Genomic DNA, 22,259 nt, shown 5'->3' on the forward strand with positions numbered 1-22,259 from the left:
TCACCCTCCTGCTCCTGGAAGTATATGAGGCTGTATCCCCTCTCCAGCACTCACCCTCCAGCTCCTGGAAGTATAGGAGGCTGTACCCCCTCTCCAGCACTCACCCTCCTGCTCCTGGAAGTATATGAGGCTGTACCCCCTCTCCAGCACTCACCCTCCAGCTCCTGGAAGTATATGAGGCTGCACCCCCCTCTCTCCAGCACTCACCCTCCTGCTCCTGGAAGTATATGAGGCTGTACCCCCTCTCCAGCACTCACCCTCCTGCTCCTGGAAGTGTAGGAGGCTGTACCCCCCCCCCCCCCTCCAGCACTCACCCTCCTGCTCCTGGAAGTATATGAGGCTGTACCCCCTCTCCAGCACTCACCCTCCTGCTCCTGGAAGTATATGAGGCTGTACCCCCTCTCCAGCACTCACCCTCCAGCTCCTGGAAGTATATGAGGCTGCACCCCCCTCTCTCCAGCACTCACCCTCCTGCTCCTAGAAGTATATGAGGCTGTACCCCCTCTCCAGCACTCACCCTCCAGCTCCTGGAAGTATATGAGGCTGCACCCCCCTCTCTCCAGCACTCACCCTCCTGCTCCTGGAAGTATATGAGGCTGTACCCCCTCTCCAGCACTCACCCTCCTGCTCCTGGAAGTATATGAGGCTGTACCCCCTCTCCAGCACTCACCCTCCAGCTCCTGGAAGTATATGAGGCTGCACCCCCCTCTCTCCAGCACTCACCCTCCTGCTCCTGGAAGTATATGAGGCTGTACCCCCTCTCCAGCACTCACCCTCCTGCTCCTGGAAGTATATGAGGCTGTACCCCCTCTCCAGCACTCACCCTCCTGCTCCTGGAAGTAGATTAGGCTGTACCCCCCCTCTCCAGCACTCACCCTCCTGCTCCTGGAAGTATATGAGGCTGTACCCCCTCTCCAGCACTCACCCTCCTGCTCCTGGAAGTATATGAGGCTGTACCCCCTCTCCAGCACTCACCCTCCTGCTCCTGGAAGTATATGAGGCTGCACCCCCCTCTCTCCAGCACTCACCCTCCTGCTCCTGGAAGTATATGAGGCTGTACCCCCTCTCCAGCACTCACCCTCCTGCTCCTGGAAGTATATGAGGCTGTACCCCCTCTCCAGCACTCACCCTCCTGCTCCTGGAAGTATAGGAGGCTGCACCCCCCTCTCCAGCACTCACCCTCCTGCTCCTGGAAGTGTAGGAGGCTGTACTCCTCCTCTCCAGCACTCACCCTCCTGCTCCTGGAAGTATATGAGGCTGTACCCCCTCTCTCCAGCACTCACCCTCCTGCTCCTGGAAGTATATGAGGCTGTACCCCCTCTCCAGCACTCACCCTCCAGCTCCTGGAAGTATATGAGGCTGCACCCCCCTCTCTCCAGCACTCACCCTCCTGCTCCTGGAAGTATATGAGGCTGTACCCCCTCTCCAGCACTCACCCTCCTGCTCCTGGAAGTATATGAGGCTGTACCCCCTCTCCAGCACTCACCCTCCAGCTCCTGGAAGTATATGAGGCTGCACCCCCCTCTCTCCAGCACTCACCCTCCTGCTCCTGGAAGTAAATGAGGCTGTACCCCCTCTCCAGCACTCACCCTCCTGCTCCTGGAAGTATATGAGGCTGTAACCCCTCTCCAGCACTCACCCTCCAGCTCCTGGAAGTATATGAGGCTGCACCCCCCTCTCTCCAGCACTCACCCTCCTGCTCCTGGAAGTATATGAGGCTGTACCCCCTCTCCAGCACTCACCCTCCTGCTCCTGGAAGTATATGAGGCTGTACCCCCTCTCCAGCACTCACCCTCCAGCTCCTGGAAGTATATGAGGCTGCACCCCCCTCTCTCCAGCACTCACCCTCCTGCTCCTGGAAGTATATGAGGCTGTACCCCCTCTCCAGCACTCACCCTCCTGCTCCTGGAAGTATATGAGGCTGTACCCCCTCTCCAGCACTCACCCTCCTGCTCCTGGAAGTATAGGAGGCTGTACCCCCTCTCCAGCACTCACCCTCCAGCTCCTGGAAGTATAGGAGGCTGTACCCCCCCTCTCCAGCACTCACCCTCCTGCTCCTGGAGGTATATGAGGCTGTACCCCCCTCTCCAGCACTCACCCTCCTGCTCCTGGAAGTATATGAGGCTGTACCCCCTCTCCAGCACTCACCCTCCTGCTCCTGGAAGTATATGAGGCTGTACCCCCCTCTCCAGCACTCACCCTCCTGCTCCTGGAAGTATATGAGGCTGTACCCCCTCTCCAGCACTCACCCTCCTGCTCCTGGAAGTATATGAGGCTGTACCCCCTCTCCAGCACTCACCCTCCAGCTCCTGGAAGTATAGGAGGCTGTACCCCCCCTCTCCAGCACTCACCCTCCTGCTCCTGGAGGTATATGAGGCTGTACCCCCCTCTCCAGCACTCACCCTCCTGCTCCTGGAAGTATATGAGGCTGTACCCCCTCTCCAGCACTCACCCTCCTGCTCCTGGAAGTAGATGAGGCTGTACCCCCTCTCCAGCACTCACCCTCCTGCTCCTGGAAGTATATGAGGCTGTACCCCCTCTCCAGCACTCACCCTCCTGCTCCTGGAAGTATAGGAGGCTGCACCCCCCTCTCCAGCACTCACCCTCCTGCTCCTGGAAGTGTAGGAGGCTGTACTCCTCCTCTCCAGCACTCACCCTCCTGCTCCTGGAAGTATATGAGGCTGTACCCCCTCTCTCCAGCACTCACCCTCCTGCTCCTGGAAGTATATGAGGCTGTACCCCCTCTCCAGCACTCACCCTCCAGCTCCTGGAAGTATATGAGGCTGCACCCCCCTCTCTCCAGCACTCACCCTCCTGCTCCTGGAAGTATATGAGGCTGTACCCCCTCTCCAGCACTCACCCTCCTGCTCCTGGAAGTATATGAGGCTGTACCCCCTCTCCAGCACTCACCCTCCAGCTCCTGGAAGTATATGAGGCTGCACCCCCCTCTCTCCAGCACTCACCCTCCTGCTCCTGGAAGTAAATGAGGCTGTACCCCCTCTCCAGCACTCACCCTCCTGCTCCTGGAAGTATATGAGGCTGTAACCCCTCTCCAGCACTCACCCTCCAGCTCCTGGAAGTATATGAGGCTGCACCCCCCTCTCTCCAGCACTCACCCTCCTGCTCCTGGAAGTATATGAGGCTGTACCCCCTCTCCAGCACTCACCCTCCTGCTCCTGGAAGTATATGAGGCTGTACCCCCTCTCCAGCACTCACCCTCCAGCTCCTGGAAGTATATGAGGCTGCACCCCCCTCTCTCCAGCACTCACCCTCCTGCTCCTGGAAGTATATGAGGCTGTACCCCCTCTCCAGCACTCACCCTCCTGCTCCTGGAAGTATATGAGGCTGTACCCCCTCTCCAGCACTCACCCTCCTGCTCCTGGAAGTATAGGAGGCTGTACCCCCTCTCCAGCACTCACCCTCCAGCTCCTGGAAGTATAGGAGGCTGTACCCCCCCTCTCCAGCACTCACCCTCCTGCTCCTGGAGGTATATGAGGCTGTACCCCCCTCTCCAGCACTCACCCTCCTGCTCCTGGAAGTATATGAGGCTGTACCCCCTCTCCAGCACTCACCCTCCTGCTCCTGGAAGTATATGAGGCTGTACCCCCCTCTCCAGCACTCACCCTCCTGCTCCTGGAAGTATATGAGGCTGTACCCCCTCTCCAGCACTCACCCTCCTGCTCCTGGAAGTATATGAGGCTGTACCCCCTCTCCAGCACTCACCCTCCAGCTCCTGGAAGTATAGGAGGCTGTACCCCCCTCTCCAGCACTCACCCTCCTGCTCCTGGAGGTATATGAGGCTGTACCCCCCTCTCCAGCACTCACCCTCCTGCTCCTGGAAGTATATGAGGCTGTACCCCCTCTCCAGCACTCACCCTCCTGCTCCTGGAAGTAGATGAGGCTGTACCCCCCTCTCCAGCACTCACCCTCCTGCTCCTGGAAGTATATGAGGCTGTACCCCCTCTCCAGCACTCACCCTCCTGCTCCTGGAAGTATATGAGGCTGTACCCCCTCTCCAGCACTCACCCTCCTGCTCCTGGATGTATATGAGGCTGTACCCCCCTCTCCAGCACTCACCCTCCTGCTCCTGGAAGTAGATGAGACTGTACCCCCCTCCAGCACTCACCCTCCTGCTCCTGGAAGTAGATGAGGCTGTACCCCCTCTCCAGCACTCACCCTCCTGCTCCTGGAAGTATAGGAGGCTGTACCCCCTCTCCAGCACTCACCCTCCTGCTCCTGGAAGTATATGAGGCTGTACCCCCTCTCCAGCACTCACCCTCCTGCTCCTGGAAGTATAGGAGGCTGTACCCCCTCTCCAGCACTCACCCTCCAGCTCCTGGAAGTATAGGAGGCTGTACCCCCTCTCCAGCACTCACCCTCCTGCTCCTGGAAGTATATGAGGCTGCACCCCCCTCTCCAGCACTCACCCTCCTGCTCCTGGAGGTATATGAGGCTGTACCCCCTCTCCAGCACTCACCCTCCAGCTCCTGGAAGTATATGAGGCTGTACCCCCTCTCCAGCACTCACCCTCCTGCTCCTGGAAGTATATGAGGCTGTACCCCCTCTCCAGCACTCACCCTCCTGCTCCTGGAAGTATATGAGGCTGTACCCCCTCTCCAGCACTCACCCTCCTGCTCCTGGAAGTATATGAGGCTGCACCCCCCCTCTCCAGCACTCACCCTCCTGCTCCTGGAGGTATATAAGGCTGTACCCCCTCTCCAGCACTCACCCTCCAGCTCCTGGAAGTATATGAGGCTGTACCCCCTCTCCAGCACTCACCCTCCTGCTCCTGGAAGTATAGGAGGCTGTACCCCCTCTCCAGCACTCACCCTCCTGCTCCTGGAAGTATATGAGGCTGTACCCCCTCTCCAGCACTCACCCTCCTGCTCCTGGAAGTATAGGAGGCTGTACCCCCTCTCCAGCACTCACCCTCCAGCTCCTGGAAGGATAGGAGGCTGTACCCCCTCTCCAGCACTCACCCTCCTGCTCCTGGAAGTATATGAGGCTGCACCCCCCTCTCCAGCACTCACCCTCCTGCTCCTGGAGGTATATGAGGCTGTACCCCCTCTCCAGCACTCACCCTCCAGCTCCTGGAAGTATATGAGGCTGTACCCCCTCTCCAGCACTCACCCTCCTGCTCCTGGAAGTAGATTAGGCTGTACCCCCCTCTCCAGCACTCACCCTCCTGCTCCTGGAAGTATATGAGGCTGTACCCCCTCTCCAGCACTCACCCTCCTGCTCCTGGAAGTATAGGAGGCTGTACCCCCTCTCCAGCACTCATCCTCCTGCTCCTGGAAGTATATGAGGCTGTACCCCCTCTCCAGCACTCACCCTCCTGCTCCTGGAAGTAGATGAGACTGTACCCCCCTCCAGCACTCACCCTCCTGCTCCTGGAAGTAAATGAGGCTGTAGCCCCTCTCCAGCACTCACCCTCCTGCTCCTGGAAGTATATGAGGCTGTACACCCCCTCTCCAGCACTCACCCTCCTGCTCCTGGAAGTATATGAGGCTGTACCCCCTCTCCAGCACACACCCTCCTGCTCCTGGAAGTATATGAGGCTGTACCCCCCCCCCCCTCTCCAGCACTCACCCTCCTGCTCCTGGAAGTATATGATGCTGTACCCCCTCTCCAGCACTCACCCTCCTGCTCCTGGAAGTATATGAGGATGTACACCCCTCCAGCACTCACCCTCCTGCTCCTGGACGTATAGGAGGCTGTACCCCCTCTCCAGCACTCACCCTCCTGCTCCTGGAAGTATAGGAGGCTGTACACCCTCTCCAGCACTCACCCTCCTGCTCCTGGAAGTATATGAGGCTGTACCCCCTCTCCAGCACTCACCCTCCTGCTCCTGGAAGTATAGGAGGCTGTACACCCCCTCTCCAGCACTCAACCTCCTGCTTCTGGAAGTATATGAGGCTGTACCCCCCCCCCCCCCCTCCAGCACTCACCCTCCTGCTCCTGGAAGTATATGAGGCTGTACCCGCCTCTCCAGCACTCACCCTCCTGCTCCTGGAAGTATATGAGGCTGTACCCCCCTCTCCAGCACTCACCCTCCTGCTCCTGGAAGTATATAAGGCTGTACCCCCTCTCCTCCAGCACTCACCCTCCTGCTCCTGGAAGTATATGAGGCTGTACCCCCTCTCCAGCACTCACCCTCCTGCTCCTGGAAGTATATGAGGCTGTAGCCCCTCTCCAGCACTCACCCTCCTGCTCCTGGAAGTATATGAGGCTGTACCCCCTCTCCAGCACTCACCCTCCTGCTCCTGGAAGTATATGAGGCTGTACCCCCCTTTCCAGCACTCACCCTCCTGCTCCTGGAAGTATATGAGGCTGTAGCCCCTCTCCAACACTCAACCTCCTGCTCCTGGAAGTATATTAGGCTGTACACCTCTCCAGCACTCACCCTCCTGCTCCTGGAAGTATATGAGGCTGTACCCCCTCTCCAGCACTCACCCTCCTGCTCCTGGAAGTATATGAGGATGTACCCCCCTCCAGCACTCACCCGCCTGCTCCTGGAAGTATATGAGGCTGTACCCCCTCTCCAGCACTCACCCTCCTGCTCCTGGAAGTATATGAGGCTGTACTGCCCTCTCCAGCACTCACCCTCCTGCTCCTGGAAGTATATGAGGCTGTACCCCCTCTCCAGCACTCACCCTCCTGCTCCTGGAAGTATATGAGGCTGTACCCCCCTCTCCAGCACTCACCCTCCTGGTCCTGGAAGTAGATGAGGCTGTACCCCCCTCTCTAGCACTCACCCTCCTGCTCCTGGAAGTAGATGAGGCTGTAGCCCCTCTCCAGCACTCACCCTCCTGCTCCTGGAAGTATAGGAGGCTGTACCCCCCTCTCCAGCACTCACCCTCCTGCTCCTGGAAGTATAGGAGGCTGTACCCCCTTCTCCAGCACTCACCATCCTGCTCCTGGAAGTATATTAGGCTGTAGGCCTCCTCCAGCACTCACCCTCCTGCTCCTGGAAGTATATGAAGCTGTACCCCCCTCTCCAGCACTCACCCTCCTGCTCCTGGAAGTATATGAGGCTGTACCCCCCTCTCCAGCACTCACCCTCCTGCTCCTGGAAGTAGATGAGGCTGTACCCCCTCTCCAGCACTCACCCTCCTGCTCCTGGAAGTATATGATGCTGTACCCCCTCTCCAGCACTCACCCTCCTACTCCTGGAAGTATATGAGACTGTACACCCCTCCAGCACTCACCCTCCTGCTCCTGGAAGTATAGGAGGCTGTACCCCCCTCTCCAGCACTCACCCTCCTGCTCCTGGAAGTATAGGAGGCTGTACACCCAAATCCAAATCCAAATCCAAATCCAAAAAAGCTTTATTGGCAGGACCAAATACATTTAGCATTGCCAAAGCAAAACAAGACAAAACATTAACATGGGGGGGGGGGGGGGTTGTGGGAATAGGGAAGGATATAGGGAGTTGGGGTATATAGTCCATAGGTGTGTGGATGATGTAAGGGGCAGCATGGGGGACTGGGATATACAGTCCATAGGGGGGTATTGGGGGGGAATACAGTCCATGTGGTTAATGTTCCTCTCAGTTGGTGGCAGGCTGTGACATATCGGGCAGCTATTTGCACGGTTGTTTCCTCCTCCCCCAGTAGGATGTAGAGTTTCCGCTCCTCATCTGTGGAGGTAAAATCCTGGATGTGGGCGGAGAGTCTCTGGAAGTGGGCGGTCCTCACAGGTGCGTATTTGCTGCAGTGTAGCAGGAAGTGGGCCTCATCCTCCAAGACCTCCTGGTCGCATTGTCTGCACAGTCTCTCCTCCCGGGGCTTCCATGTCTGTCTGTGCCGCCCTGTCTCTATCTCCAGGCTGTGGGCACTCAGACGGTACAAACTCAAGACCTGTCTGTCTTTGTGGTGATGTAGCCTCCCCAGATATGGAGCCATTGTGTACTCCCTCTGTAGTGATTGATAGACAGCGAGTTTCTTGGAATTCTTTATGTCACTTCTCCATTCCTCTATGTATCGTTCCTTGCAGCTTTCTATAGTCTGTTTTATTTGGGCTTTTGTCAGCCTGTGTTGGTGGCCTTGGCTGGGCTGGCTGCTGATGCTTTGCTTGAGAGCGCGTGGTATGGCCTCGCCCCCCTGGCTCAGTGAGGCTTTATGGTGGTAAGTGCTGGGGTTGCTGCTCTGTATATGCGCCCAGTATGAGAGTGCCCTCTGCTGGATAGTAAGCCATAGTGGGAACCTGCCTAGCTCTGCCCGGCAAGCTGAGTTTGAAGTGCTTCGATGGACTTGGAGGAGATACTTGCAGAACTCTAGATGGAAGATTTCTGTTGGGCTGGAGTCCCATTTTGATTGGTCAGGGTAGGTGACCGGGCCCCATACCTCACTGCTATAGAGCAGGATTGGGGTGATGATGCTGTCGAATATCTTTGCCCACACTCTCACTGGTGGTTTTAGGTGGTAAAGCTGTCTTCTGATGGCATAAAATGTTCTGCGGGCTTTGTCTTTCAGGGCCTGTACTGCTGGTTTAAAGCTTCCTGATTGGTTGATCTCCAGCCCCAGGTAGGTGTAGCTGTTAGTGGACACCAGTGGGGAGCCATTTAATATAAATGAGGAGGTAGGGGTTTTATTTCCATTCTTCCTCTGGAACACCATCACTTTTGTCTTCTTTGGGTTGATGGGCAGTGCCCATGTGGTACAGAAAGTCTCCAATACTGACAGGCTGTCCTGTAGTCCTTTCTCTGTTGGGGAGAGCAGCACAAGGTCATCTGCATACAGCAGGAACTTCACCTCACGGTCATGCAGGAGGAGGCCTGGAGCTGGGAAGGATTCCAGGGCTACAGCCAGTTGGTTAATGTATATGTTAAAGAGTGTTGGGCTCAGACTGCAGCCCTGCCTGACTCCTCGACCCTGCTTGAAGAACGCACTTCTCTTCCCATCTACTTTCACACTGCATTGGTTCCCAGTATATGAACTCTTGATGACATCATAGGTTTTTCCTCCTATTCCACTCTCTAGGAGTTTTAGGAAAAGGCCTGGGTGCCACACTGAGTCAAACGCCTTCTTAAAATCAACAAAGCAAGCGTGTATTTTGCCACGTGAGTTGTGGACATGGGTCTTGATGAGGCTGTGCAGTGTGTAGATGTGGTCGGTTGTGCGGTGGTTTGGCATGAACCCGGCTTGGCTTTTGCTGAGTACGTCCTGCTGTGTGAGGAAGGAGAGGATCCTCTTATTGATGATGCTGTTAAACAGTTTCCCCAGTGTACTGCTGACACATATTCCTCTGTAGTTTGCTGGATCATATCTGTCTCCATTCTTGTAGATGGGTGTTATGAGGCCTTCACTCCAGGCCTGAGGAAAGGAGCCCGCACTCAGGATAAGGTTGAAAAGTCTTGCGAGTGCCTCATGTATGTCCGGGGGGCTGTATTTGATCATCTCTGGCAGGATGCCATCGGTACCGCTAGCCTTCTTACATTTTATCAGCTTTGTTCTTTCTCTTATTTCCTGCACCGTGATTGGTGTATCCAGAGGGTTTTGAAAGTCCTTGATTGTCTCCTCCATGTCCTTCAGTTTTGCGGCTATTTGTTTCTGCTCCAGGGTTTGGGCATTTTCTGGGATGTCTTTGTAGAGGTTCCTGAAGTAGTGGAGCCAGATGTGGCCATTTTGGATATGAAGAGGGCTTTTTTTAGGCTTTGCACCGATATGGTTCCAGGTCTCCCAGAATGAGTTGTCTTGGAGGGAGTCCTCCAGCTGTTGGAGTTTGTGGGAGATGTGGCTCTGTTTTTTCTGCCTGAGGGTGTCTTTGTATTGTCTCTGTAGGTGGTCATGGGTTTCCCTTAGGTCTCGGTTGTTGGGGTCTCTGTGTTTTTGGTTAGAGGCTGCCCTTAGCGAATTACGTAGAGCCTTGCATTCACTGTCAAACCATTTTTGGGACTGTTTATTTGTGGATCTCTTGAAGTTGGTCTGCTTGAGGCCTGCTTGTACTGCCATGGTATGTAGGATGTTACTGAAGTCCTTCACTGCATGGCTGACACCTTGTTGGTTTGGTTCATATGGGTTGTTATAAAAGTTTGTCAGCAGTTCTTGGATTTTGGCAGTTTTGGTCATGTTGGTGTATTCGGTGGCAGACTGTTTGGGCCATTTGAGGGGTGGTGGCAGCTTGTAGAGACCGGTCTGATGAGGCTGCTGTGTGGTTGGTTTGTCGGTGGATTTCAGGTACAGCAGGATTTGGCTGTGGTCTGACAGGTGTGTTTCAGGGGTGACTATGAGGGCATTGATGTTTATGGGATCTGTGTCTGTGACAGCATAATCTACCACACTGCTGCCTACATGTGAGTTCATAGTGAATCTCCCAAGAGAGTCACCCCTGGTTCGCCCATTCATTATGTATAGGCCGAGGCTCCGACACAGGTTCAACAGGGCTTTCCCGCTTTTGTTTACTGTCTTGTCATAGCTGTTTCTTGCTGTCTGCATTGGTTCCTGGTAGTAGCTCTCCCCTCCAAGTATGTATGTGTTTCCCTCAGAGGTCAGATAGTCCTTTTCTGTGCCTGTTCTGGCGTTAAGGTCTCCATAGATGAGTACTCTGCCCTGAGACTGGAAGTGGCTGGCTTCTCTTTGTAGGACCTCATAAATATCAGGTTTGTAGTAAGGGGACTCTGTTGGGGGGATATATGCTGCACACAGGTACATGTCAGACTGAGAGGTGAGGATGGAGCTGTTTATTTTGATCCAGATGTGGCTGTCTCCTCGTTTGATAGCTTTAATGTGCTCTGTAAGCTCCTCCTTGTACCAGATTAGTATGCCTCCTGAACGACGACCCTGTTTAACGTTCTTGTTTTTCTGTGAAGATACAGAGAATTCCCTGTATCCCATGGGTGCAAGAGATTCATCCTCTGCCCGGGTCCATGTCTCCAGGAGGATTTGAATATCAATGTTTTCAAGTCTCTTTTTAAAGTCTGGATCATTTGTTTTGCATCCAAAAGCTGAGGCATTCAGCCCTTGAATGTTCCAGCTACTGATAATGAGTGATGTCATTTTAGGTCTGTATACCTTGTAATGAGCAGGGATTGTCATAGGACTCAATATTTTCGGGGTGTCGCATCAGTATACTATATAAAGTGCTACACAAAGTCCTGATTTCCGCCGTGTTTCTGTCCTCCCTTGTTCCGTGTTGCCATTGTGGGTCAGGCGGTTTCCTCCGCATTTGTTGTGTTTGTGGCGTCTCTCTTTGGTAACGCTTTATTGGAGTTTGCCATCTGTGTGTTGGATTAGGTCTATCTTGGGGTCTCTGAGGTCTATCAAGTACCATGTCCTTAAACTCCTTTGCAAGGAGGCTGACTCCTTGTTTGCTAAGGTGCTTGTTGTTGTACAGATGGTGGTGAGCTGAGATTGTAGGGTGCTGTGCCAGTTGTATGCCTGGTGAGGATCTGAGACTGGAGGTCAGCTTTGCATTGATTTGTTGGATTGTCTGGTGAGAGATATCTTTTCTTGGGAGCAGGGAAGAGAGGATAATCTTTGTATTGGGGAATTTCAGCTGTGCCCTTTTTGCAATTTGTGACAGTTTGTCTGTGATGGTTTCTTGGTCTATGGTGTTTTGTTTAATGTCATTGGTCCCGGTGTGCAGGATGAGATGTTTTGGGTCAGTGAAATGAGGCTCATTAATGACCCCTGCTACTTGTTCAATAGTTGAGCAGGTGATTTTAATGACATTCTTCCCTGGAAAGAGTCTCTTTATGTCCAGGTATGTCCCATTAGAGTCTATAATCAGCACAATGTCAGGACTGCGAGGTCTATAGGAGCCATTTGCTTGGTGTTTAGGCTTAAGCTCTGGAGTGTTGGGTGGGGCAGTCTTGGCAGCATTTGGGGAGGGGTCTGGCTGGCAGTGGCTGGGCTCTGGGGTTTTGGGTGGGCATGTGTTGGTAGCATTTGGGGAGGGGTCCAGCTGGCTGTGGTGGTCTTTGGTGTTTACTGTTTCTTGTGTGTGGTGTACAGTGCAGTCCTCAATCAGCGCACAACTTGTGGGAACCTTTGTACATTTTGTTGTCACCTCTTCTTTTGGCTGATTTAATATCTGTATTTTCCGGATCTCCTCCTTAAGCTGTGAATTCTCCTCCTGCAGTTGTTGAAGAGATGCTTTGATTTCACACAGAGCTTCAGTGTGCTCAGATTTCAGCCTGGCTAGTTCTTCTCTCAGTTGGTCATTTGCATTTTTCACACCTTGGCTTCTTTGATATTGTTCTCTGAAGAGGGTGAAGTCTATCTCTAGATTAGACAAACAATCTCTGAGGGTCTCCAGGGAGGGGTGTGATTGAGAGTCTCTGGGGGGCAGTTTTTCTCCCTGTTTTGTAGTTTGAGCCTCACATTTTTGTGTAGCAGGGTTATTTATGGTTTTATAGTTTTCTGCTTTCTCTCTGATATGGGGAAATAGCTTCTCAAATTCCTCCAGTCTGCATTTAGCACCTTGGATCAAGATGGTTCCACTGTTATAAACACTGATGGTTAATGCTGTCTGCTGGGGGGAGTCCTCATCCTGAGTTCTGATTTGCCTGCCTGTGTCCCTCTCCAGCACTCACCCTCCTGCTCCTGGAAGTATATGAGGCTGTACCCCCTCTCCAGCACTCACCCTCCTGCTCCTGGAAGTATATGAGGCTGTACCCCCCTCTCCAGCACTCACCCTCCTGCTCCAGGAAGTATAGGAGGCTGTACACCCTCTCCAGCACTCACCCTCCTGCTCCTGGAAGTATATGAGGCTGTACCCCCTCTCCAGCACTCACCCTCCTGCTCCTGGAAGTATATGAGGCTGTACCCCCCTCCAGCACTCACCCTCCTGCTCCTGGAAGTATATGAGGCTGTACCCCCCTCCAGCACTCACCCTCCTGCTCCTGGAAGTATATGAGGCTGTACACCTCTCCAGCACTCACCCTCCTGCTCCTAGAAGTATATGAGGCTGTACACCTCTCCAGCACTCACCCTCCTGCTCCTGGAAGTATATGAGGCTGTACCCCCTCTCCAGCACTCACCCTCCTGCTCCTGGAAGTATATGAGGCTGTACCCCCTCTCCAGCACTCACCCTCCTGTTCCTGGAAGTATATGAGGCTGTTCCCCCCCTCTCCAGCACTCACCCTCCTGCCCCTGGAAGTATATGAGGCTGTACCCCCTCTCCAGCACTCACCCTCCTGCTCCTGGAAGTATATGAGGCTGTACCCCCCTCTCCAGCACTCACCCTCCTGCTCCTGGAAGTAGATAAGGCTGTACCCCCCTCCAGCACTCACCCGCCTGCTCCTGGAAGTATATGAGGCTGTACCCCCTCTCCAGCACTCACCCTCCGGCTCCTGGAAGTATATAAGGCTGTACTCCTCCTCCAGCACTCACCCTCCTGCTCCTGGAAGTAGATAGGGCTGTACCCCCTCCAGCACTCACCCTCCTGCTCCTGGAAGTATATGAGGCTGTACCCCCCTCTCCAGCACTTACCCTCCTGCTCCTGGAAGTATATGAGGCTGTACCTACTCTCCAGCACTCACCCTCCTGCTCCTGGAAGTATATGAGGCTGTACCCCCCTCTCCAGCACTCACCCTCCTGCTCCTGGAAGTATATGAGGCTGTACCTACTCTCCAGCACTCACCCTCCTGCTCCTGGAAGTAGATGAGGCTGTACTCCCTCTCCGGCACTCACCCTCCTACTCCTGGAAGTATATGAGGCTGTACCCCCCTCTCCAGCACTCACCCTCCTGCTCCTGGAAGTATATGATGCTGTACCCCCTCTCCAGCACTCACCCTCCTGCTCCTGGAAGTATATGATGCTGTACCCCCTCTCCAGCACTCACCCTCCTACTCCTGGAAGTATATGAGGCTGTACCCCCTCTCCAGCACTCACCCTCATGCTCCTGGAAGTATATGAGGCTGTACACCCCTCCAGCACTCACCCTCCTGCTCCTGGAAGTATAGGAGGCTGTACCCCCCTCTCCAGCACTCACCCTCCTGCTCCTGGAAGTATAGGAGGCTGTACCCCCTTCTCCAGCACTCACCCTCCTGCTCCTGGAAGTATATTAGGCTGTAGGCCTCCTCCAGCACTCACCCTCCTGCTCCTGGAAGTATATGAAGCTGTACCCCCCTCTCCAGCACTCACCCTCCTGCTCCTGGAAGTATATGAGGCTGTACCCCCCTCTCCAGCACTAACCCTCCTGCTCCTGGAAGTATATGAGGCTGTACCCCCCTCTCCAGCACTCACCCTCCTGCTCCTGGAAGTATATGAAGCTGTACCCCCCTCTCCAGCACTCACCCTCCTGCTCCTGGAAGTAGATGAGGCTGTACCCCCTCTCCAGCACTCACCCTCCTGCTCCTGGAAGTATATGATGCTGTACCCCCTCTCCAGCACTCACCCTCCTGCTCCTGGAAGTATATGAGGCTGTACACCCCTCCAGCACTCACCCTCCTGCTCCTGGAAGTATAGGAGGCTGTACCCCCCTCTCCAGCACTCACCCTCCTGCTCCTGGAAGTATAGGAGGCTGTACACCCTCTCCAGCACTCACCCTCCTGCTCCTGGAAGTATATGAGGCTGTACCCCCTCTCCAGCACTCACCCTCCTGCTCCTGGAAGTATATGAGGCTGTACCCCCCTCTCCAGCACTCACCCTCCTGCTCCTGGAAGTATATGAGGCTGTACACCCCTCTCCAGCACTCACCCTCCTGCTCCTGGAAGTATATGAGGCTGTACCCCCTCTCCAGCACTCACCCTCCTGCTCCTGGAAGTATAGGAGGCTGTACCCCCTCTCTCCAGCACTCACCCTCCTGCTCCTGGAAGTATATGAGGCTGTACCCCCCTCTCCAGCACTCACCCTCCTGCTCCTGGAAGTATATGAGGCTGTACCCCCCTCTCCAGCACTCACCCTCCTGCTCCTGGAAGTATATGAGGCTGTACCCCCCTCTCCAGCACTCACCCTCCTGCTTCTGGAAGTATATGAGGATGTACCCCCTCTCCAGCACTCACCCTCCTGCTCCTGGAAGTATATGAGGCTGTACCCCCTCTCCAGCACTCACCCTCCTGCTCCTGGAAGTATATGAGGCTGTACCCGCCTCCAGCACTCACCCTCCTGCTCCTGGAAGTATATGAGGCTGTACCCCCCTCTCCAGCACTCACCCTCCTGCTCCTGGAAGTATATGAGGCTGTACCCCCCTCCAGCACTCACCCTCCTGCTCCTGGAAGTATATGAGGCTGTACACCTCTCCAGCACTCACCCTCCTGCTCCTGGAAGTATATGAGGCTGTACACCTCTCCAGCACTCACCCTCCTGCTCCTGGAAGTACAGACTAACCAGCAAGCTCATGGTGACCCAGAACTCATTGGAGTGTGTAAGGGACTACAATGGTCCTAAAAGCCCCCTTACAAGCCCTACTCCATAGAGCCAAATTAATCCATGCCATGCACTGATGAGGATCAAACAATCCGAAACAGTCTGTATGCATGTTGGATTATTATGGCTCTGTACAATTTAACAAGCTGACACATCATTGCATTCCAGCGGTTCTGGAGGTGTGTTTAGCTTCTAAGGGTACAATGGTTAATTTGCATATATTCAGCAGTGGTGCACTGGGAGACATCTCAAGCTCACTCCAACCTGAATTATCGCAAATTCTTTCTGTTTTAGGAAAGCAAACTTTTGTTTTTCTGCTCCTGGAAGTATATGAGGCTGTACCCCCCTCTCCAGCACTCACCCTCCTGCTCCTGGAAGTATATGAGGCTGTACCCCCCTCTCCAGCACTCACCCTCCTGCTCCTGGAAGTATATGAGGCTGTACCCCCCTCTCCAGCACTCACCCTCCTGCTCCTAGAAGTATATGAGGCTGTACCCCCCTCTCCAGCACTCACCCTCCTGCTCCTGGAAGTAGATAAGGCTGTACCCCCCTCCAGCACTCACCCGCCTGCTCCTGGAAGTATATGAGGCTGTACCCCCTCTCCAGCACTCACCCTCCGGCTCCTGGAGGTATATAAGGCTGTACTCCTCCTCCAGCACTCACCCTCCTGCTCCTGGAAGTAGATAAGGCTGTACCCCCCTCCAGCACTCACCCTCCTGCTCCTGGAAGTATATGAGGCTGTACCCCCTCTCCAGCACTTACCCTCCTGCTCCTGGAAGTATATGAGGCTGTACCCCCTCTCCAGCACTCACCCTCCTGCTCCTGGAAGTATATGAGGCTGTACCCCCCTCCAGCACTCACCCTCCTGCTCCTGGAAGTATATGAGGCTGTACCCCCCTCTCCAGCACTCACCCTCCTGCTCCTGGAAGTATATGAGGTTGTACCCCCCTCCAGCACTCACCCTCCTGCTCCTGGAAGTATATGAGGCTGTACACCTCTCCAGCACTCACCCTCCTGCTCCTGGAAGTATATGAGGCTGTACACCTCTCCAGCACTCACCCTCCTGCTCCTGGAAGTATATGAGGCTTTACCCCCCTCTCCAGCACTCACCCTCCTGCTCCTGGAAGTATATGAGGCTGTACCCCCTCTCCAGCACTCACCCTCCTGCTCCTGGAAGTATATGAGGCTGTACCCCCCTCTCCAGCACTCACCCTCCTGCTCCTGGAAGTATATGAGGCTGTACCCCCCTCTCCAGCACTCACCCTCCTGCTCCTGGAAGTATATGAGGCTGTACCCCCCTCTACAGCACTCACTCTCCTGCTCCTGGAAGTATATGAGGCTGTACCCCCCTCTCCAGCACTCACCCTCCTGCTCCTGTAAGTATATGAGGCTGTACCCCCCTCTCCAGCACTCACCCTCCTGCTCCTAGAAGTATATGAGGCTGTACCCCCCTCTCCAGCACTCACCCTCCTGCTCCTGGAAGTAGATAAGGCTGTACCCCCCTCCAGCACTCACCCGCCTGCTCCTGGAAGTATATGAGGCTGTACCCCCTCTCCAGCACTCACCCTCCGGCTCCTGGAGGTATATAAGGCTGTACTCCTCCTCCAGCACTCACCCTCCTGCTCCTGGAAGTAGATAAGGCTGTACCCCCCTCCAGCACTCACCCTCCTGCTCCTGGAAGTATATGAGGCTGTACCCCCTCTCCAGCACTTACCCTCCTGCTCCTGGAAGTATATGAGGCTGTACCCCCTCTCCAGCACTCACCCTCCTGCTCCTGGAAGTATATGAGGCTGTACCCCCCTCCAGCACTCACCCTCCTGCTCCTGGAAGTATATGAGGCTGTACCCCCCTCTCCAGCACTCACCCTCCTGCTCCTGGAAGTATATGAGGTTGTACCCCCCTCCAGCACTCACCCTCCTGCTCCTGGAAGTATATGAGGCTGTACACCTCTCCAGCACTCACCCTCCTGCTCCTGGAAGTATATGAGGCTGTACACCTCTCCAGCACTCACCCTCCTGCTCCTGGAAGTATATGAGGCTTTACCCCCCTCTCCAGCACTCACCCTCCTGCTCCTGGAAGTATATGAGGCTGTACCCCCTCTCCAGCACTCACCCTCCTGCTCCTGGAAGTATATGAGGCTGTACCCCCCTCTCCAGCACTCACCCTCCTGCTCCTGGAAGTATATGAGGCTGTACCCCCCTCTCCAGCACTCACCCTCCTGCTCCTGGAAGTATATGAGGCTGTACCCCCCTCTACAGCACTCACTCTCCTGCTCCTGGAAGTATATGAGGCTGTACCCCCCTCTCCAGCACTCACCCTCCTGCTCCTGGAAGTAGATGAGGCTGTAGCCCCCTCTCCAGCACTCACCCTCCTGCTCCTGGAAGTATATGAGGCTGTACCCCCTCTCCAGCACTCACCCTCCTGCTCCTGGAAGTATATGAGGCTGTACCCCCCTCTCCAGCACTCACCCTCCTGCTCCTGGAAGTAGATGAGGCTGTAGCCCCTCTCCAGCACTCACCCTCCTGCACCTGGAAGTATATGAGGCTGTACCCCCTCTCCAGCACTCACCCTCCTGCTCCTGGAAGTATATGAGGCAGCACCCCCTCTCCAGCACTCACCCTCCTGCTCCTGGAAGTATATGAAGCTATACCCCCCTCTCCAGCACTCACCCTCCTGCTCCTGGAAGTATATGAGGCTGTACCCCCTCTCCAGCACTCACCCTCCTGCTCCTGGAAGTATATGAGGCTGTACCCCCCTCTCCAGCACTCACCCTCCTGCTCCTGGAAGTATATGAAGCTGTACCTCCCTCTCCAGCACTCACCCTCCTGCTCCTGGAAGTAGATGAGGCTGTACCCCCTCTCCAGCACTCACCCTCCTGCTCCTGGAAGTATATGAAGCTGTACCCCCTCTCCAGCACTCACCCTCCTGCTCCTGGAAGTAGATTAGGCTGTACCCCCTCTCCAGCACTCACCCTCCTGCTCCTGGAAGTATATGAGGCTGTACCTACTCTCCAGCACTCACCCTCCTGCTCCTGGAAGTATATGAGGCTGTACCCCCCTCTCCAGCACTCACCCTCCTGCTCCTGGAAGTATATGAGGCTGTACCTACTCTCCAGCACTCACCCTCCTGCTCCTGGAAGTAAATGAGGCTGTACCCCCTCTCCAGCACTCACCCTCCTGCTCCTGGAAGTATATGAGGCTGTACCCCCTCTCCAGCACTCACCCTCCTGCTCCTGGAAGTATATGAGGCTGTACACCCCTCCAGCACTCACCCTCCTGCTCCTGGAAGTATAGGAGGCTGTACCCCCCTCTCCAGCACTCACCCTCCTGCTCCTGGAAGTATAGGAGGCTGTACCCCCTTCTCCAGCACTCACCCTCCTGCTCCTGGAAGTATATTAGGCTGTAGTCCTCCTCCAGCACTCACCCTCCTGCTCCTGGAAGTATATGAAGCTGTACCCCCCTCTCCAGCACTCACCCTCCTGCTCCTGGAAGTATATGAGGCTGTACCCCCCTCTCCAGCACTAACCCTCCTGCTCCTGGAAGTATATGAGGCTGTACCCCCCTCTCCAGCACTCACCCTCCTGCTCCTGGAAGTATATGAAGCTGTACCCCCCTCTCCAGCACTCACCCTCCTGCTCCTGGAAGTAGATGAGGCTGTACCCCCTCTCCAGCACTCACCCTCCTGCTCCTGGAAGTATATGATGCTGTACCCCCTCTCCAGCACTCACCCTCCTGCTCCTGGAAGTATATGAGGCTGTACACCCCTCCAGCACTCACCCTCCTGCTCCTGGAAGTATAGGAGGCTGTACCCCCCTCTCCAGCACTCACCCTCCTGCTCCTGGAAGTATAGGAGGCTGTACACCCTCTCCAGCACTCACCCTTCTGCTCCTGGAAGTATATGAGGCTGTACCCCCTCTCCAGCACTCACCCTCCTGCTCCTGGAAGTGTATGAGGCTGTACCCCCCTCTCCAGCACTCACCCTCCTGCTCCTGGAAGTATATGAGGCTGTACCCCTTCTCCAGCACTCACCCTCCTGCTCCTGGAAGTAGATTAGGCTGTACCCCCCCTCTCCAGCACTCACCCTCCTGCTTCTGGAAGTATATGAGGATGTACCCCCTCTCCAGCACTCACCCTCCTGCTCCTGGAAGTATATGAGGCTGTACCCCCTCTCCAGCACTCACCCTCCTGCTCCTGGAAGTATATGAGGCTGTACTCCCTCTCCGGCACTCACCCTCCTACTCCTGGAAGTATATGAGGCTGTACCCCCCTCTCCAGCAATCACCCTCCTGCTCCTGGAAGTATATGAGGCTGTACCCCCCTCTCCAGCACTCACCCTCCTGCTCCTGGAAGTATATAAGGCTGTACCCCCTCTCCAGCACTCACCCTCCTGCTCCTGGAAGTATATGAGGCTGTACCCCCCTCTCCAGCACTCACCCTCCTGCTCCTGGAAGTATATAAGGCTGTACCCCCTCTCCAGCACTCACCCTCCTGCTCCTGGAAGTATATGAGGCTGTACCCCCCTCTCCAGCACTCACCCTCCTGCTCCTGGAAGTATATGAGGCTGTACCCCCTCTCCAGGACTCACCCTCCTGCTCCTGGAAGTAGATTAGGCTGTACCCCCCTCTCCAGCACTCACCCTCCTGCTCCTGGAAGTATATGAGGCTGTACCCCCTCTCCAGCACTCACCCTCCTGCTCCTGGAAGTAGATGAGGCTGTACCCCCTCTCCAGGACTCACCCTCCTGCTCCTGGAAGTAGATTAGGCTGTACCCCCCTCTCCAGCACTCACCCTCCTGCTCCTGGAAGTATATGAGGCTGTACCCCCTCTCCAGCACTCACCCTCCTGCTCCTGGAAGTATATGAGGCTGTACCCCCTCTCCAGGACTCACCCTCCTGCTACTGGAAGTAGATTAGGCTGTACCCCCCTCTGCAGCACTCACCCTCCTGCTCCTGGAAGTATATGAGGCTGTACCCCCTCTCCAGCACTCACCCTCCTGCTCCTGGAAGTAGATGAGGCTGTACCCCCCTCCAGCACTCACCCTCCTGCTCCTGGAAGTATATGAAGCTGTACCCCCTCTCCAGCACTCACCCTCCTGCTCCTGGAAGTATATAAGGCTGTACCCCCCTCTCCAGCACTCACCCTCCAGCTCCTGGAAGTAGATTAGGCTGTACCCTCTCTCCAGCACTCACCCTCCTGCTCCTGGAAGTAGATTAGGCTGTAGCCCCCTCTCCAGCACTCCCCCTCCTGCTCCTGGAAGTATATGAGGCTGTACCCCCCTCTCCAGCACTCACCCTCCTGCTCCTGGAAGTATATGTAGCCCCTAGGTGGTGCTGTTTCATTGTTTTCCAAAATGCATTGCCTGCCCCTAAACAGAGTGGAACTTTTAGAGCTGATTTTTGGTTCCCGGGGGAGGAGTGAGAACGGGGAACAGGGTGTGGAGAGGGAAGAGAGTGGTGTGGGAAGGACACAGAACTGAACCCCTCCAGCCAGACTGTTGGCACAGGACAAAAACATGCTGCGGGTAAGAATACCTCCATCATCTGAGAGGGAAGGAGAACATCCATCTGGACAGAGGGACTTGTGGACCATCTGCCTGCATTCTGACCCAGGTTCATCTGAGACTGTGGACAGCAGTGATTTGGTGAGAGGCCTCACGGCCATGTTTATTTCTAACTGAAAGCAGAGAATTGATTACAGTTTCTATAGGAGCCATCACAGAGATCCCTTTTTCTTTTCCTGGATTTATTGCTGACTCTCAGGATTGAGAAACCTTTTTTTTTATCCTCTCTTTCGGAATACGTTTTATATAGTTTGCCTTCATTCCCTGTGGATTACAAGTGCCCTCTTTAAAGGGACGGAGCGCTCTCAAAGGGCCCCAACGCCGGCCATCATAGAACTTATATAGCCACTGGCCAGTGGATAGACAGGGACTTAAAGTGATAGACAGACTTATCCCACACTCAGTTTATTATTGCATGTTTGATGTTTATGTGTTTGCTGTTTATCTAAATTCCGCTCTAACAAGGCTTCATATGCTATTATTAAAGCCGCACTGTTAGTGGTTTTACTATGATTATTGTTGGGTCCAGTTTCTGAAGTGAGTTGCAGCTGGTACGGTAGGGAACCCAAATCTATCTTCAGCCGCTCCTTAGGGGGTGAGTGCTACACGTGGGGGCTCGTCCGGGATTTCCTACCCCTCTGCCAGAGAAAATGAGCGAAGGCAGAATGGACCCAGAAGCTGCTACCAAGTGGTGTGACCATCAGAAAGCTAGGCCAGAACTGTGCATTATACTTAGCCTTCCAGGAAATGAATGGTCTGCAGCCCGCATTCGCCACGTGGTCACAGCACTTTCGCCTGAAAGCAGAGGTTATGTTCTGGACTGTACAGAGGACTCTGAAGGGCCTCGGACTTATGCACTGTTAGAGTGGCGAGATGAAGTACCCATTTGCTTTCAGGCTCAGAAAATACTGCTGTCTGATGGTTTAGAAGCTGATATCATAACCCCTAAATGCCACCCAGGTTCACAAGCAAGCAAAGTTGATACAACACAGGCACGCCCACCAAATGTTTTAGCCCCTAGCATGTCTGCACCTAGCACAGACTCACAAGCAAACTTCTTTGAAAAATTTGAGAAAGTCATGGAGCGCTGCCTGAAGGTCCCTGATGCACCAACAGGATATGGCTATAGAAAGCTGCGTTTTTTTTCAGGGAAAACACCTGTCCCATCTGGAGAAGAAGACTTTGAGGGGTGGATGGACCAGGCTATGCAGGGGCTGGATGAGTGGGATGTGCCTGAGGCGCAAAAGAAACAAAGAATTGCTGAAAGTTTGAGAGGAGCTGCTTCTGATGCAGTGAGAAATCTAAAACTCAGTCAGCCTGAATGCACAGCCTATGACTATCTCAGTATTCTACAAGATGTATTTGGGAGAACAGAAAAGATCTCAGACCT

General features: G+C 54.7%; 1 protein-coding gene across 1 annotated transcript in view; it reads right to left on the bottom strand.

The window, feature by feature from the left end:
- The window catches only part of LOC137526221 (protein mono-ADP-ribosyltransferase PARP14-like), a 138,059-nt gene extending 117,089 nt beyond the window's left edge, over positions 1-20,970 (bottom strand). Inside the window, exons 1-2 of the mRNA XM_068247438.1 lie at positions 20,841-20,970; positions 11,638-12,422 (exon numbers count right to left, since the gene is read on the bottom strand). Of these exons, the coding sequence (XP_068103539.1) occupies positions 11,638-12,422; positions 20,841-20,970 (915 nt within the window). The remainder of the gene's footprint in view (positions 1-11,637; positions 12,423-20,840) is intronic.
- Positions 20,971-22,259: the final 1,289 nt, after the last annotated feature.

Source organism: Hyperolius riggenbachi, chromosome 7 (assembly GCF_040937935.1).
Source record: "Hyperolius riggenbachi isolate aHypRig1 chromosome 7, aHypRig1.pri, whole genome shotgun sequence".
Lineage (NCBI taxonomy): Eukaryota > Metazoa > Chordata > Amphibia > Anura > Hyperoliidae > Hyperolius > Hyperolius riggenbachi.